General features: G+C 36.6%; 1 protein-coding gene across 3 annotated transcripts in view; it reads right to left on the bottom strand.

Annotated features, from left to right (window-relative positions):
- Positions 1–511: 511 nt before the first annotated feature.
- Positions 512–14,459, bottom strand: part of LOC122801869 (immunoglobulin superfamily member 3-like) — a 757,872-nt gene continuing 743,924 nt past the window's right edge. For 2 of the 3 annotated variants that reach the window (XM_044071531.1, XM_044071530.1), the window contains exon 9: positions 512–1,760. In XM_044071531.1, the coding sequence (XP_043927466.1) occupies positions 1,540–1,760 (221 nt within the window). In that variant the 3' untranslated portion in view covers positions 512–1,539. The remainder of the gene's footprint in view (positions 1,761–14,459) is intronic. The other variant, XM_044071532.1, reaches the window with a different exon arrangement.

Here is a 14,459-nt window from a genome sequence, read left to right as displayed (position 1 = left end):
AGTTATATCTACCAAATCAATAACATCCTCAGAATATCAAGATAAATGTCATAGTGTACAAACATAAATATAATTTGCATAGACAGCCAGAAAAGTGTTTTAAATTCTACAGCTTTTTTATACCATTCGAACAAAATTTACATTTTAATTAGAATATCTGTTGCTCTGTTCATCTCGACAGTGTAGATCTTCAGATCTCACTAGCAAATAAATGTATTAATTCATTTGTGGATGAGCATCAATAATTGCCAGATGCAATTTCCATCACCATATTGTCTTTTTAAAGTATGTCTTGCTTCCTGCTCTTTCATTAGCTCCGAGTTTGATTCTTTTCAAAACTGGGAAACATTCAAGAGTATCCAGAGAGTGTTGGTGGTGCATTTACCCATCATCTGTGTAGATGTTAGATCAATAATTGGTACATTGACAGATTTAATGTTATGAACTTCAATTATGCCCTGACTTAGTGGGCTTATTTCCATCAAGCTACGTAAAAAAACTAAACATTCAGAAAAGTTAAACAAAGTCAGGTTTTATCAAGTGAAATATTATAAAACAAAAGATAAAAAGGGAAACCTAGTGAAAATATTGTTAAAATATTATACCAATGTGATGATTTTTGGCAAAAACCTGAATCTATTTTGTCATTCTGTTTAATGGTATGCTATACAATGGCAAATTTCACATTGATGGGTCTGAGCCATCAGGATGTTTACAATCCAGGAGATCCTTGTCTGATATAAGAACTTTATTTCCTAGTATACAGACTTATGAGTTTTACTTCTATTTTTTTTTAAGATCTAAAAAATGAGAATGTTGCTAGTTCATCCAGAATATACATATAACACAATTGTCTATGTGGTTTTAATTATGCTCTTTTCTTATTTATCAAAAAATAATATGAAATGAATAACATTTTTTTTTAAATCCCAAAAACTTAATACAAGTCTCTGGTTAAATAAACATACTTTTTCACCACTGGCATGTGATTGTCCCCAAACTGGAAATTAAGCATACTGTGAACATTCCACATGAGTACTGTGTCACTGAAAAAAATCCAGATAGTGCTGTGTAACTGGGTTACAAGTGAACTTATATCATTTTTGTGTGAAATTAAAATAATTTTCAAGATATGTGTAAAAACAGTAAGGCGTGCAACTTAAGAGTTTTGACATTTGCAATGCAGAAACCCAAAAGAGAGAAAATGATTTCTGATTATTAACCAAATTTCTTACGAGATGAAGTCTAGCACTCTCAGGATATGTTCCACCTTCTTTGCAAGAAAATTTAGTAACTTTGAACAGAAATTTGACTAACTTGTGAAGTCACATAATTCACGTACATAATTATTATCCAGAAATGTTCATCGGGATGGCTTAAAACAACATTTGTTGACAGCTTTCCTTGTAAATAACAGAACTGTCTTCTCCCCAAATCTTCTTTCACTGACAGCTGTTTTGCTCATCAACTGACAAACGTAGCCTCTTTGATACCAACAGTTAGGCTTTTATTCAGTCACAGTTTTTATATTATGTTTCTCTATTCCATTGAAGTCTTGTCAGCCAAAGTCTCATTAATCTGCAGTGGCGTCCAAAGATTAGGTTCTTTATTTTTTGAATTGACCTTTCTTCTCAGTTTCTGTTGTTGTATGCATAAATATATTGTAGCAACCAGTAATGCAATATATATGAAAAATGGAAGGCTGAAGATAAAGTAAAACAGTGCTTTTGATGAACAGACGACAGAATATACACTTGTATCTAGGAAAACAAAAAGATTATAAATATTTTTTTTCAATAAGCCATTCAAGAGATCAAATTGCATTTGCTTTCTTATAACTATTAAAAGTGTGAGTTGCTAAAGTACAATTTGCATATTTATGTACTTCATAGCATAAAACTGGTGGATTGGTATATTTCAGAATACTAATAATTCCTTCAACAACACTTAAATGTACAATAATATTTGGTTCCTCAGAACTAAAGTCAGGATCAGTACATTATATAAAAGTTTTTTCTCAGATGTGACAAAGTGTAAGATGATAGCAGGATATGATTACGACTGAATGATGCATTATTCTTGTGTGAATACACCACCTAGCTTTGTACAATAATTCATGAATACAACATCCTTGAAAACAGAGATAATTGTGTAAGATTTGATTTTATAAAAAAAAGCATGTAAAAGAAAAATAGTCACATTTTCATTTTATTAAGTATTTACTAGTGAAGGAACTTAAGTTAATAATAATTTATCTGATTTTTTTTTTTGCCATGATGGTATAATTAATCATCTGGTATTTTGGGTTACTGCAGATACCCACTTGTTTGTGGTAAATCGTAAATAATTAAATCACTATTCATTTTAATGCCATTGTAGTTTAGTAATGACATAACTAGAAGACCTGAACACCTATGCCAGTACTGGCAAACAGTATCACAACTCAATTGCAGCAGCTTTTTATTCTGCTAGTGATGTGTATTAAACATAGGTTATAGCCATCTTTAGCTTAAAAATATAAAATACAAGGGCCGAAATATCAAATAATGTAAAAACTAAAGCAGATAAGTTTTTATTTTCAAGTCTTTATAATAGTGAGGTTGTCAAGTCTGAGTGGCAGCATTTCACTGTTGTGATTGCATCCTCCTCTCTCTCTAAATCCTACATCTCTCTATGTCAAAATCACTCACCAGGATCAGCCAGAAACTCCCCAGGTGGACGGGGCAATCTTAGCAAGATTGGGGGTTTGAGGTGGAGATGAGTGAAAGTATGCTGCGCCACCATTATTGCTGATGTGGGGAATTAATGGTTTCTAGCTGCATTTTAATACTGCTCTGGAAGTGGGATGAAATGTATTGGGTATAGCAAGGCAGTCATCCCTCTGCCTCAAGGTGATGTCCACCATCCACTGCCTTGCCTTTCTTATTACAAGCTTCTACCTTTGTAATACGTCTCCAGCCTCCAGTGAAGTCACTGTAATAGGCATGTCCCCATCATGTCCCCCAACCTTTTCTTTCAAGAAAGGTGGGCAGGCATTGCCTCATCATTCCACTCCTGTGTTACTGTCAGCTTCTTTTGCACCTTAGCAGGTAACTGAACATAGGTCAACTGGGTCATACTTAGGACTTGATTCCTTTATGTCACACTCCAAACAAAGCAGATACCATTGTACTGTAAATATCAAGTTATTCAGCAGAACATTTTCTAAATGACTCTTTTTTGTAATACAAGAAAACACAGTTTTTTGTCAGTAAGCATCTTGATAAACAGAAGCAAAGAAATATGTTTTAAAGCTTAATAAACAAGTGAGAACAATAATGTAATAAGGTACCATGATTGCAAAAGTTGCACAAGATTGACCTCCACATTGAATTTAGTATAGAATCTCATCCTCTGCTCCTTCTACTATCTAAAAAAACTCAATATACAGCTCTCTCCCTTTAAACCGTTCTCCTTTTCATCATGTTTGTTTATCTTTCCATACCCCATCCTGACCTCATGCCACTTAAATTAAACATCCTTTTTTATATTCTTCCTGTTGTCGCACTCCCAAAAATCTACTCCTTTAGACCTTTCACCATTTCCACTGCTTAAATCTATCGTATGTTCATACTCTATACTAAAAATGCTTTATCCTTTCCTTTTTCCTATATAATCTGAAGTATTCCAATCTGACCTAATTGTAGCTTTGAGCTGTGATAGAACTATATCATCTATCATTATGTGTCTGTGATTGCTTGCAAAATGGCTTTAATAAATAATTATTTTGCAGTAGCTACACATTTCAGAGGCTTCCTTTTTTGTGGGGAGCCTTAGACATTATTAGTTCTATAACTTCTATTTTCAAAGGCACTGGAAAAGCATTTCTTTAGAACCTCTCAAAGAACACACATCTAGGCATGGTAGCTATGGTTTTTTCAAAGAAATTACTTTTCAGTGATGGCCATTTTGATGAGACTAGTTCAACAAACAGGCAATACGAGCAATATATGAAAATTGTTTTACACAGGGAGGCTGTCCCACAGTGGGGTCCTTGTCTACTTTATTTCATTAGCTAAAATAAACTCTGTTTGCAAGGTTTGCAAAACTTGGAATATAAAAATATTCCATTGATTATCTATTCACTGAGCTGGTCTTCATTGAAGGACTTCAGTGAAAAGCAACTCACTGATATCAGGCATGGTTACTCAGGTCAGAGAATTTTAAAAAGTACATTGAATATGTAACACTTGGGGGAAATCACATTTTATTGTATAGACTCATGTAATATTAACTCAAATTCTTAGGTCTGTTAACATATCTAATTAAAATATATACAGTTATGCACATCTAGTATGGACATTTCACAAAAATTAAAAGGTCTAAATTTAGCATCTCTGCAACTGGCATTTTCCAGAAATCTATTTCCCCTAACAAGGACAGTTTTTGGTAATCTTTGCTGTATACATATGCAGCCAATATGTGAAGAACTATATGTCCTTAATCATTTGACAGACCCTAAAATATATTTTCAAGAGTTCTGCTGGAATTATGAGCTTCAAGTTACCTTTGAAACTTTGCTCATAGTGCAAAAGATTACAGAATAACTGTATTTTAAACTCTAATGTAAAATATTTTTATTTCATGTTTTCTGACATTTTTTTGAAAAGTAAACACCATTTTTTACATGTGTTATCATATGATAAAGGATAAATATGATGACATGGCTGTTATATACTTTAAGAATGTTAGTTAGAAAAAAAGTATATTTACCATTTTTATGAAATAAATGTAACAGTTCTGAATAATCTAATTGCTGAATGGCCCTTCTATTGATCCTGTCTGTATAAGACTATACTGGGGATTCAGAAAGAACTCCATTGTGGGCAGTAAGAGCTGCGGTCAAAATGGACCGTTTCCTCAATAGTAGAAACTGTGATCTAGAGACAAGTTAGCCACAATGAGGAAAGACCTCATTATCAGTTAATTTGCATGTCTCTGAATGACCCATAATTACCATAAGTACAAATCTGAACTTTCATGTGGTAAGCACTTCAGTCAGCCCATGCATCGCATTGGCACAGGCTCCTCCCATTCACTTTCCCAGACACATGTGCACATATCCAGTTTCACTCACACGCACGCGCACACACACGCACACACACACACACACACACACACACACACACACACACACACACACTGACATGCCTCTTTCCAGTTAATTAGTTGACAGAATGTCCCTGATATATCTTTTAGCTTTTGTCACTGCCCTGGTAAATCACTGATCCTTCCAGTCAGTCAATAATGACAGACGTGCATTGTGATACAATTAAAGTAAATATGTGATGGTTGTTGCTCTTTTAACTTTTTCAGTTAGTCCAACTTTAAAATATCTCCCTGGTGTCATCATCTAGTGTTCGTCTAGACTTTATTGAAAAAGCCTTAGCATGGCTAAGTACAGGTATGATTGCCCCAACATAGACACTCCCCATTCCTTTCATTTGTCTATGATTATATAAAATGCTCCTCGTGTGGCCTTTTTTACATGCTCTGACATAACTCATGGACATTTGCAGTCAGTGAATAATGCCAGACTTTAGAGTCTCATGTGTCTTATAAGGTAAAAAATAGACACCATTGTAAACTTACCTCAGTTAGCATACAGGTTTAAGGCTGTGGCTGGACAAGGTGCCCTCAGTGTTAAGAGTAAAGTGTTTGAAACTTCCATCTCTGTTTTTTTTTTCAAACACTTAACATAATATGTTAAGAGTATTGTCAGTTACCTAATGGTGGTATAGAGGAAAAATACACTGCTAAAGTGATGGGTTGTGTGCCAAGCATGTAGGGTTCACCTTCCTACCACCACATTTGGCTTTAACTTTTTTTTAAAGACTTAAAGTAATATGGAAGAGCATCCCTGATGTCTAGTGACAGTGCAGTAGAATAGAGCATATTTGTGAGCAGCATGGATGCAGGCTTTGAATCATTTAAGTGCCTTTAGGGCATAATATAAAGAGTATCCTTAGTGCCTAGTGTTCTCTTAACCCACACCCTTCATGTGGTATTTTTAAGAGTCTTTAAGGCATGATGTATAGGATATCCCTGGTTTCTATTGTTGCCCCACATTCAAAATTACAGGATTTTCTTGTTAGTCTAAGGCAGTGGAGAGGTATGACAACCCCCCCCCCCCCCACACACACACACACACACACACACACACATAACCTGACACAACCCACTACCTCACCCAACTATACTCATGGACACTCACATACCTAACCTACCAATCCCCAAACTAACCACCCTACTGCAATCACCCAGGCAGACACACAGTCACACAAACACAGACCACCGCCACTTCCTTGCAGCTTCACTTCCCAGCACTTATTTCTAACCTGATCTCACCCACAGGAATTAATGGGTGAATGTGAACTTTTGTCCATGTTCATAGGATCATAGGATCATAGGGTCATAGGAGGTTACTAGGATAATGGCTCTGGGACCCCTACAAGCCTAGCCAGGAGTTTATCCCCAAAAAAGAAACCTCAGTCAGCACCTGTCACCCCTGTCAATGAGGGGCAATTTTTGGAATGCCTGGGACAAATGTATGATTTCCCATCCACTCATCAAGGTTGCATTTGAAGAGGGTCAGTGAGGTACTCTGTTTGATATGTATGGGAAGTCTATTCCAGAGACAGGGCAGCTTCTGGGAGACAAACCTGTCTCTCCAGCAGGTTTTGTTGATGTCGCATATTAGATTTTGGCCTATCGAGCAGGTAATGCATGAGGAGTTACACTTTTGGATAGGGAGCATCTCTAGTAGGGCAGGGCCTGATATTGCCTTGTAGGCAAGACACAGATCACCTCTGAGCAATCTGTATGATATTGAGTAGAGTGATAGTGATTTAAGTCTGCCCACATAGGATAGGTGCTGGAAGCCATGGTTTCTCTTTGTGGTGTATTTCTGTGGCCTTTCCCATTGGTGCAGGTGTTTGGAGAGGTACTTACCAAATGGGACATTATATTCGATTATAGGTCCAATAAGGGAAGAGTACAGAGAGATAATAACCTCTTTTTTTCTGGATGCAAGCCCTTTACTTATGAGATGAACCAAGTAAAAGGCTTTTCTGACTACCGCCGCCACACGATGGTCGAATGTGAGATTATTGTCAACCTGAATACCCAGGTCTCTCACCACAGGTTGTGTGCTTAGGGTGTTACCATTGATGTGGTAATCAGTAGGGGCCATGTTTTTGCCGAATGGTATGATAATAAATTTTTTTTGCATTTAAATTAAGGCCATGACTTTGGCACCAGTTATTTGTAGCTGTAAGGCCCTCTTGCAGTATATTAACATCAACTGGGGAGTCAGTGACAGCACCCAACTTACAGTCATCCACAAACTTGGTCAGCCACAGGCCCCTTGTCTTTGCCTGGACCTCTGAGAAGTATATGCCAAAGAGTAGGTGTCCCAGGACAGATCCCTGGGGAACACCATCAATGACAGGTCTGCTGTCCGAGGTGGCAGCACCTATTTTGACCTTGTGAGTCCTATCTGTGAGCCAGTTGGCCACCCATCTGACTAGATAGTGATTAACACCAAGTTGTGTTAGATTGTTGATTGTTGATGATGCCTGAGTAAGGGATTGTGTCAAAGGCCTTGACCAGGTCAAGGTAAGCGTATGTACTGACTTTCCTTCATCCAGGGCCTTGGTGGCAGTCTTAAAGAAGTCAACTAGGTTAAATAGGCAAGATCTGCTCTTGATGAATCCAAACTGGGTGGGGTTGTGTGCTTGGAGATTGCCTATGTCCTTGTTTATGAGATCCATAATAATACGTTCCATGACTTTACAGATCAGACTAGTCAAATTGATGGGGCAATAGTTTCCCGAGTCAGCAGTGGCACCACCTTTGTGCAAAGGGATGACAATGGCAGTTCTTCACTCTGCTGGAATGAAGCCTGTAGTTAGGCTATGGTTGAATGGGATGCTCAATGGTGAAGCTATTTCTTGCTGGAGATGGTGCAGAATACAGCCTGGGATACTATTAGGTCCCACGGAAGCTGTGTTCTTTGCCTTGGATAGGGTCTTTAACACTTGATCTACAGAGATGGGAGGTGTGGGAGAAGTATTGGGGATGTCAACTGGGCCTTTGGGGGGGCGATAAGGGGGTGAAGATTGCACTGAACCTGTCAGCCAACAGGTTGGCTAAGTCAGCAGTATCAGTGTAAGTGGTACCACTAAGTACTAGTTTGGAACAAACTTGGGCTTTGTCATGAAGGTCCTCTAATGTAACTGAAGAAGGACTTGTGGTTTCCCTTTGTTTGGAGGCTAGTTTCAACTCATAACTGGCTTTGGAGGTTTTCACTAGTGATCTAATTTGCTTGTTGAGGCAGAGAAGGGAGTTTTTCTGATTTGGAATTTGATCGTTTTTACTCTTGGACAACAGTTTCTGCCTTTTGTTGTAAAGCCTGTTGATAGAGGATGTCTACCAGACAGGTTTGTGTTTCCTTGAGGAGCAGGTTTTAGTTCTGTTGGGTATGGTTGAGTCCATGCAGTTGTACAGGTGTTTGTATACTGCACTGGTGTACTGTTCAGCATAGTTGTCTGCATCATCTGAGGGGGGCGGTAGTGTGAAGCTGCTGATACCCTCCCTTAGGAGGTTGTAGTCAGCTTTTGAGAAGTTTTTTTAGCCTGGTTATGGCTGGGGAGGGGTTGGGTGGGATAGAAACTTCGAATGAGACAGACCGATGATCTGATCTCACTAAGGAAGAACAAACTATGTTCATTAACATAGCTAGCCAAGATTACTATCTCAGCTGCTCAGCTGCATAAATGCTTTACCACAGGCGTTTCTGGGGGGAGTAAATGACTAATTAGCATACACTGCTCCCCCCTGAATGCAACATTTGTATCATGCCACAGAAAGGTCCAGCATTGTGCTGCACCTCTTTGTGGTATAGATCAGTGGTAGAGCTGCCTCTGAACTGAAAATGGATATCATTACGGGTGAGACATTCTTACCACTTGCAGTAACCTTTCTGAGATCCACCTCATATATACTTGAATGAGTTCATAATTTTCTAGAAAAATTATCAGAAATGTACATCATGACAGTTGGCTATGAACTATGTCATACAATGACGTACAGCCTTACTTCATCTGTACCTATGCTGCAGGTATTAGAACATTTACAAGTTCATTAAATATCACATTTATGAAAAGATACACAAGGCTTTCAAATCTAATGTAAAGTCATTTCATTATAAATATATTCTTATAAATATGTCCTAAATGTATTTTGCATTTTCTGCCCTGCACAAGTTACATGTTCATCCATAATATAAACTGAAAACATTTAGAGCTTTGCTGACTAATAGAATGTAGGTAATGTCAATTTTACAGTAGCGAGCTGATTATCCAAGCATCGATTATCAGAAATGTCAATTATCTGAATGCAACCTTCCAAAGTTTTCTAGTAAGAAAAATCATAAAGTCTGAATATGTAAATGTTATACTTATTCGCTTGCAAGTGTTTTTTTTCTGCTTGTAGCATGCCTGTGTGTGAAAAATATTCTTTATTGTCCACTGGAATTGCTGAATGGTTGAAAAGTGTATTCCCTGAGTGCAGAAAAAACAAGATTTTAGAAGTTTTTTATAGGTTCAATTATGTTTGATTATCCGAACTACCCTAGGTCCCAATTTTGGATAATTGACTCTCTACTGTATTTGTACAGTGATATTGCCAACAGATTCAAAAAAGAAACATTTCTATACTGCTTTTGGGTATCAGATTTTTTATCATTCCACCTCTTTGATTAGATTTAGTGGCATTATTGTGTTTCATTTTGGTATGTTCTTGTTTTTTCCTTAATTAAATCTATATGACTTTTCTTACAGTCTAACTTTGCCACCATTTTGTGCTTCCTGTATTACTGTATATCCACATTATCCCCCATTAATCATGCCAACCCCATTTTTCGTATACATCCTTCCTTTAATACTCTCCTTCCTCGTTCTTCTTTCCTGTTTTACAGTATCACTTATACCAAGTCCTAGAATCACTTTACTCGTTGTAATGTCTGAGCTTTCATTTCTTGGATTTCATAGAAATTACCTTCACTTATTATGTTATTATTGTTTGTATTGTTTGATTGTTGTTCTTGTTTGATTATTTCTATTATTTCTGTGTTCTGTGTTACTGCTCATCTAATTTGCTGTATTTATATTTGTACTCTTCCAGGCTGATACTGAAAATAGTCCATTTGGATTAGTGCCCTGCCCCAGAAAACAAAGAATAAATAAACTAAACTAAACTAAAATAAAATAACATATAACATTCCTTGCTCCAGCCTTCCACTTACTTGCTAGTGACTTTATCTTCTTTTTATTCCTCCTGTAATGCATCCTGTTAACCTTTATTTCCCTTTCTCTTTCCCTCCCATAAACAATGCCCTCCATTACTTGTTCTCAAACATCATTTTATGTTTGCAGTACTACATTTCCTTTTCAAATCATTTTGCTTCTCTGACTGTTAGTGTCTGATACAGTTTCCTCACCATTTCCCTTTACCTCTCTCATTTCATTCTCCTCTCCTATTACTTGACATGCACTACATGCACACAGGAGTATGTGTGTGTGTGTGTGTGTGTGTGTGTGTGTGTGTGTGTGTGTGTGTGTGTGTGTGTGTGTGTGTGTGTGTGTGTGTGTGCGTGTGTGCGTGTGTGTGTGTGTGTGTGTGTGTGTGTGTGTGTGTGTGTGTGTGTGTGTGTGTGTGTGTGTGTGTGTGTGTGTGTGTGTGTGTGCCTGTACATGTTTAAGCAAGAAGGACAAGGAATATACACATTACAAAGTATATACATTATCACACTTCCAGGGGTGTTGTAAAGTACAAGCTTAAAGTGCAAGAGGCTTACGAATCATGGGTGTGCACTAATGAGCTGAATTCAAAAAGGTTATTGCATGTACACCTCATGGTAATCTTTCCACATTTAGAAATACCACTACCATGGTGCATTTGCACAAAGATGTTCAGCACCATCGTGATTTGTCTCCAAGACCATGCTAGATGCTAATGAAGCATTCGCAGGGGAAAGGCATATACTAATTAGCCACGTGTTCCTCATAGAATGGTCTGTGTAAGGCATTTACACAGCTGAGCAATTAACTTAGCATGACTGTACCTGATTTGTTTTGGTAATCTCATCGTGGTAGAGGAAATTGTTGGGGTGTTTAGTGGTGAGGCAGTATTAGATGGTTTGTGAGTGTGTGTGTGTCTGCATGAGCAGTTGCAGGAGGGACAGATTAATTAAGGGATAGGTTAGGTGTGTGAATGTATGTATGTGTATGTACGAGAGCACACACGCATGCTCATATGTGAGCATAGATGTGAGTTTACAAATGGAAAGAATGCTTGAATATGTATGTGCGTGTGTGTGTGTGTGTGTGTGTGTGTGTGTGTGTGTGTGTGTGTGTGTGTGTGTGGGTGAGCTGGGGTGGCTATTATACTTCCCCATACCCCAAGGCTATAGAGCAAAGCTTACAACTTTGGGTTGGATGTCCACTAGCTGCCAGGGATAAGCATAACTATATGGGTGAAAAAAGGAAGAACACAAACTCCAAAATGTAACACACAAAGCTGGAACCAGAATCTTTGGAGTATTATTAATGATTTATTATGAAGACAAGTGCTTTCATCTCAATTAACCATATAAATAGACTTCATCAGATCTAACAAATGAAATCAATCTCGAAAAAAAATAAATATACAAAAAAGTTACATGACATTCAATTTATTAAATTAATTCACACATACTTTAACCAGTTTCTAAAAAAAGGAATAAAACATCATTAATTGGTCAAAAAATAAGATGTAAAAAATCTTTTAAAGATTATTATTTTTTAATTTTTTAAGAAATCAGCTCATTTGCAATCTTAGTTTCAAGAGACAAGTCATTAAGGCCAGGTCAACCTACGGCATTTAAAAATAGTATCCAATACAGTTCACAATTTTCTAGATAATGTGCCCAAGCCCCACCCCTAACATTACAAGCAAATCTTTCAATAATACAAAATTTAAAATGATGCCCTTGGTGTCCTGAAATATGCCAATAAAAGCCACTGGTTGTTTTTTTCTTATTAGTCTCGTAATAATATTCTTACATTCCGTCACGTAGCCTCCACTCTGTCTTACCTATATAGAAGGCTGAGCATTGTTGACATAAGGCTGTGTACACTATACCCCTATTTTTTCAGTTAAATTTACCCCTCATTGTAAAGGAAACACAGTTAATATCAAATAATTAATCTGTGTGTATAAATTTCCAGAAGGAACAACACCCACATTTACTCATATAGGATTGAGAATTACTTTGTACTATCAATCCATGTTCAATTAGCTTTTTAAAACTAAATCACTTTTAAAAACAAATACAGGTTTCTCCCCTAGTTTTTTTTTCTCACCAACCGATCTTCATTTAAAACCACCCAGTGTTTCAAAATAATACTCTTAATAGTAGAACTATTACAGTTAAATGTTGAAATAAAAGCAATAGAAAATTTTAAAAGAGAATTCTTGGTGTGTGGATACATAGAATTAAAAGTACATCTAGTAGTGGTGTGCAACCCTTCCAATGTGGAAACAGAATTAATACAAATAGAATCATCTGCTACAGTAAAATCTACGACAGGATAAAAATAGTTATTTTGTCTTTGAAAAAATCACTTCATTTTAATATTATCAATAAACTCCTGGGGGTAACCTCTCTTAAAAAACATATTACTCAATAGCTCACATTCCAATAAGAAGTCTTTGAAAATTGTGACCATATGGACCGCTCTAACAAATTGCCCTTTTAGCATTGATTTTATTTTTGACTAAGGGGTGGGAGCTACTAAAATGCAAAAATGTGTTAGAATAAGTTGGTTTGCAATAAATTTTGGAAGCGTAGCTGCAATGAACAAAAACTTTTTCTAATAATCATCTAATAGTATGAGGGATAAAATAAATCAAGAAAATTCAGAGTGATATTCATGATTACCCTGAGAATACAGCTTATCCATCTCCCCTTCCTTCACAAGAATGTGGGAAAAACTAACTAATACTTCAACTCCTCAATCCACTGTGAATTGTGTTAGTAATTAGCAGGTGTCATCTATTAATGCTCACAATGAGCAGAATTGTTCCTGTGTGGATTTCCCCCAACTTTGGCATTCAGAGCGGATAAAAGAACAACAATGGCAATGGAACCACCTGAACCAATAGGACAACCAGAAATGGAAACCGCCCACCAACAGAACCAATGGTCATCTCATCATGTGAGCACACCCCAACAATCACACCAATTACCTTGGCAACAGCAGGAGAGCAAGAGGGAGAATTGGAGGTGGAGAAAATGAGTGAGTTAGTTAATGCTGATAACCCCACCTGTACCTTGCTTAAAAATAGTCTTGGGGACTTTACCATCCATAATTACACCTCACATCCATTTGATCATTGCATTGCCAATTTTTTTCTAAAGAACTGAACTTTTTTTCCTACACAAAAAACTAATATTGCACATACTTTAATGGATTTTAAGCTCTTCATTAGGAAATAGAATTTGAGCATTTATTTTCAGAAGTCTGTACCTGTGTTTACGATGTTGAATCAACTGCAGACAAATAGTATTTGTAACTCTCCATTACATCCTGTTCTGGCCTTTTTTGAAAAAAAAATGTGAGCTTTATTTTAGACATGCTTTAAAATCTAAGTTGAATTATGAATCTAACTTATCTAGTGAAGATCGTTAATGTATGTCTTGGGTAAAATCTTTAAACATTAAATTTATGCAAGCAGATAATGGTGGGGGATTGGTTGCAGTGGATAAACAAAATGTTCTTGATAAAATTTATAGTCTCTTATTTGACAAGACTAATAAATCAGTCTCCAAGAATGAGTTGAATATTACATATACAATTAAACTCAGTGACATGGTGGTAGAAGAATGTATTACATTAAATGAGTTCAAATATCTTTTTGTGGATCACTCCATTATTCCAACAATTTTTGGCCTCCCTAAAATCCATAAGGACTTCTGTAATCCACCTATGTGCCCCATTGCGGATGTTCATCATTCTATCACTGCCCCCTTGCCAAGTTTTTGGATTTTAAGCTTAAACATTTTTTTGTATAGTGAAAAGCATCTATGTTTTGGCCTGTGGGATTTCTTGAAACACAGTTATAATTTGAGATTTAATGATTCTTTTCTTTTTTTAACTATGGATATCAAAGAACTCTATTCAGTAATTCCACATGGTTTAGGAATTTTATAGTTTGCTGATTTTTTTACACAGGAAAGGAATAAATCAAGATTCTATTAATTTATATGAAGAAATTAAAAAAAATCATTTAAAAATTCTAAAAAAACTATCTTTCTCAAAAATGAAAATTTTGTATAGAAAATGGGTGTTGCAATGGGGCCACTTCTGGGGGCTTGT

This window comes from Protopterus annectens, chromosome 5.part0 (genome assembly GCF_019279795.1).
Source record: "Protopterus annectens isolate FY-2018-M chromosome 5.part0, PAN1.0, whole genome shotgun sequence".
NCBI lineage: Eukaryota > Metazoa > Chordata > Ceratodontiformes > Protopteridae > Protopterus > Protopterus annectens.
Note: the sequence above shows the minus strand (reverse complement) of the source record. Positions and strands in the feature narration are given on the sequence as shown.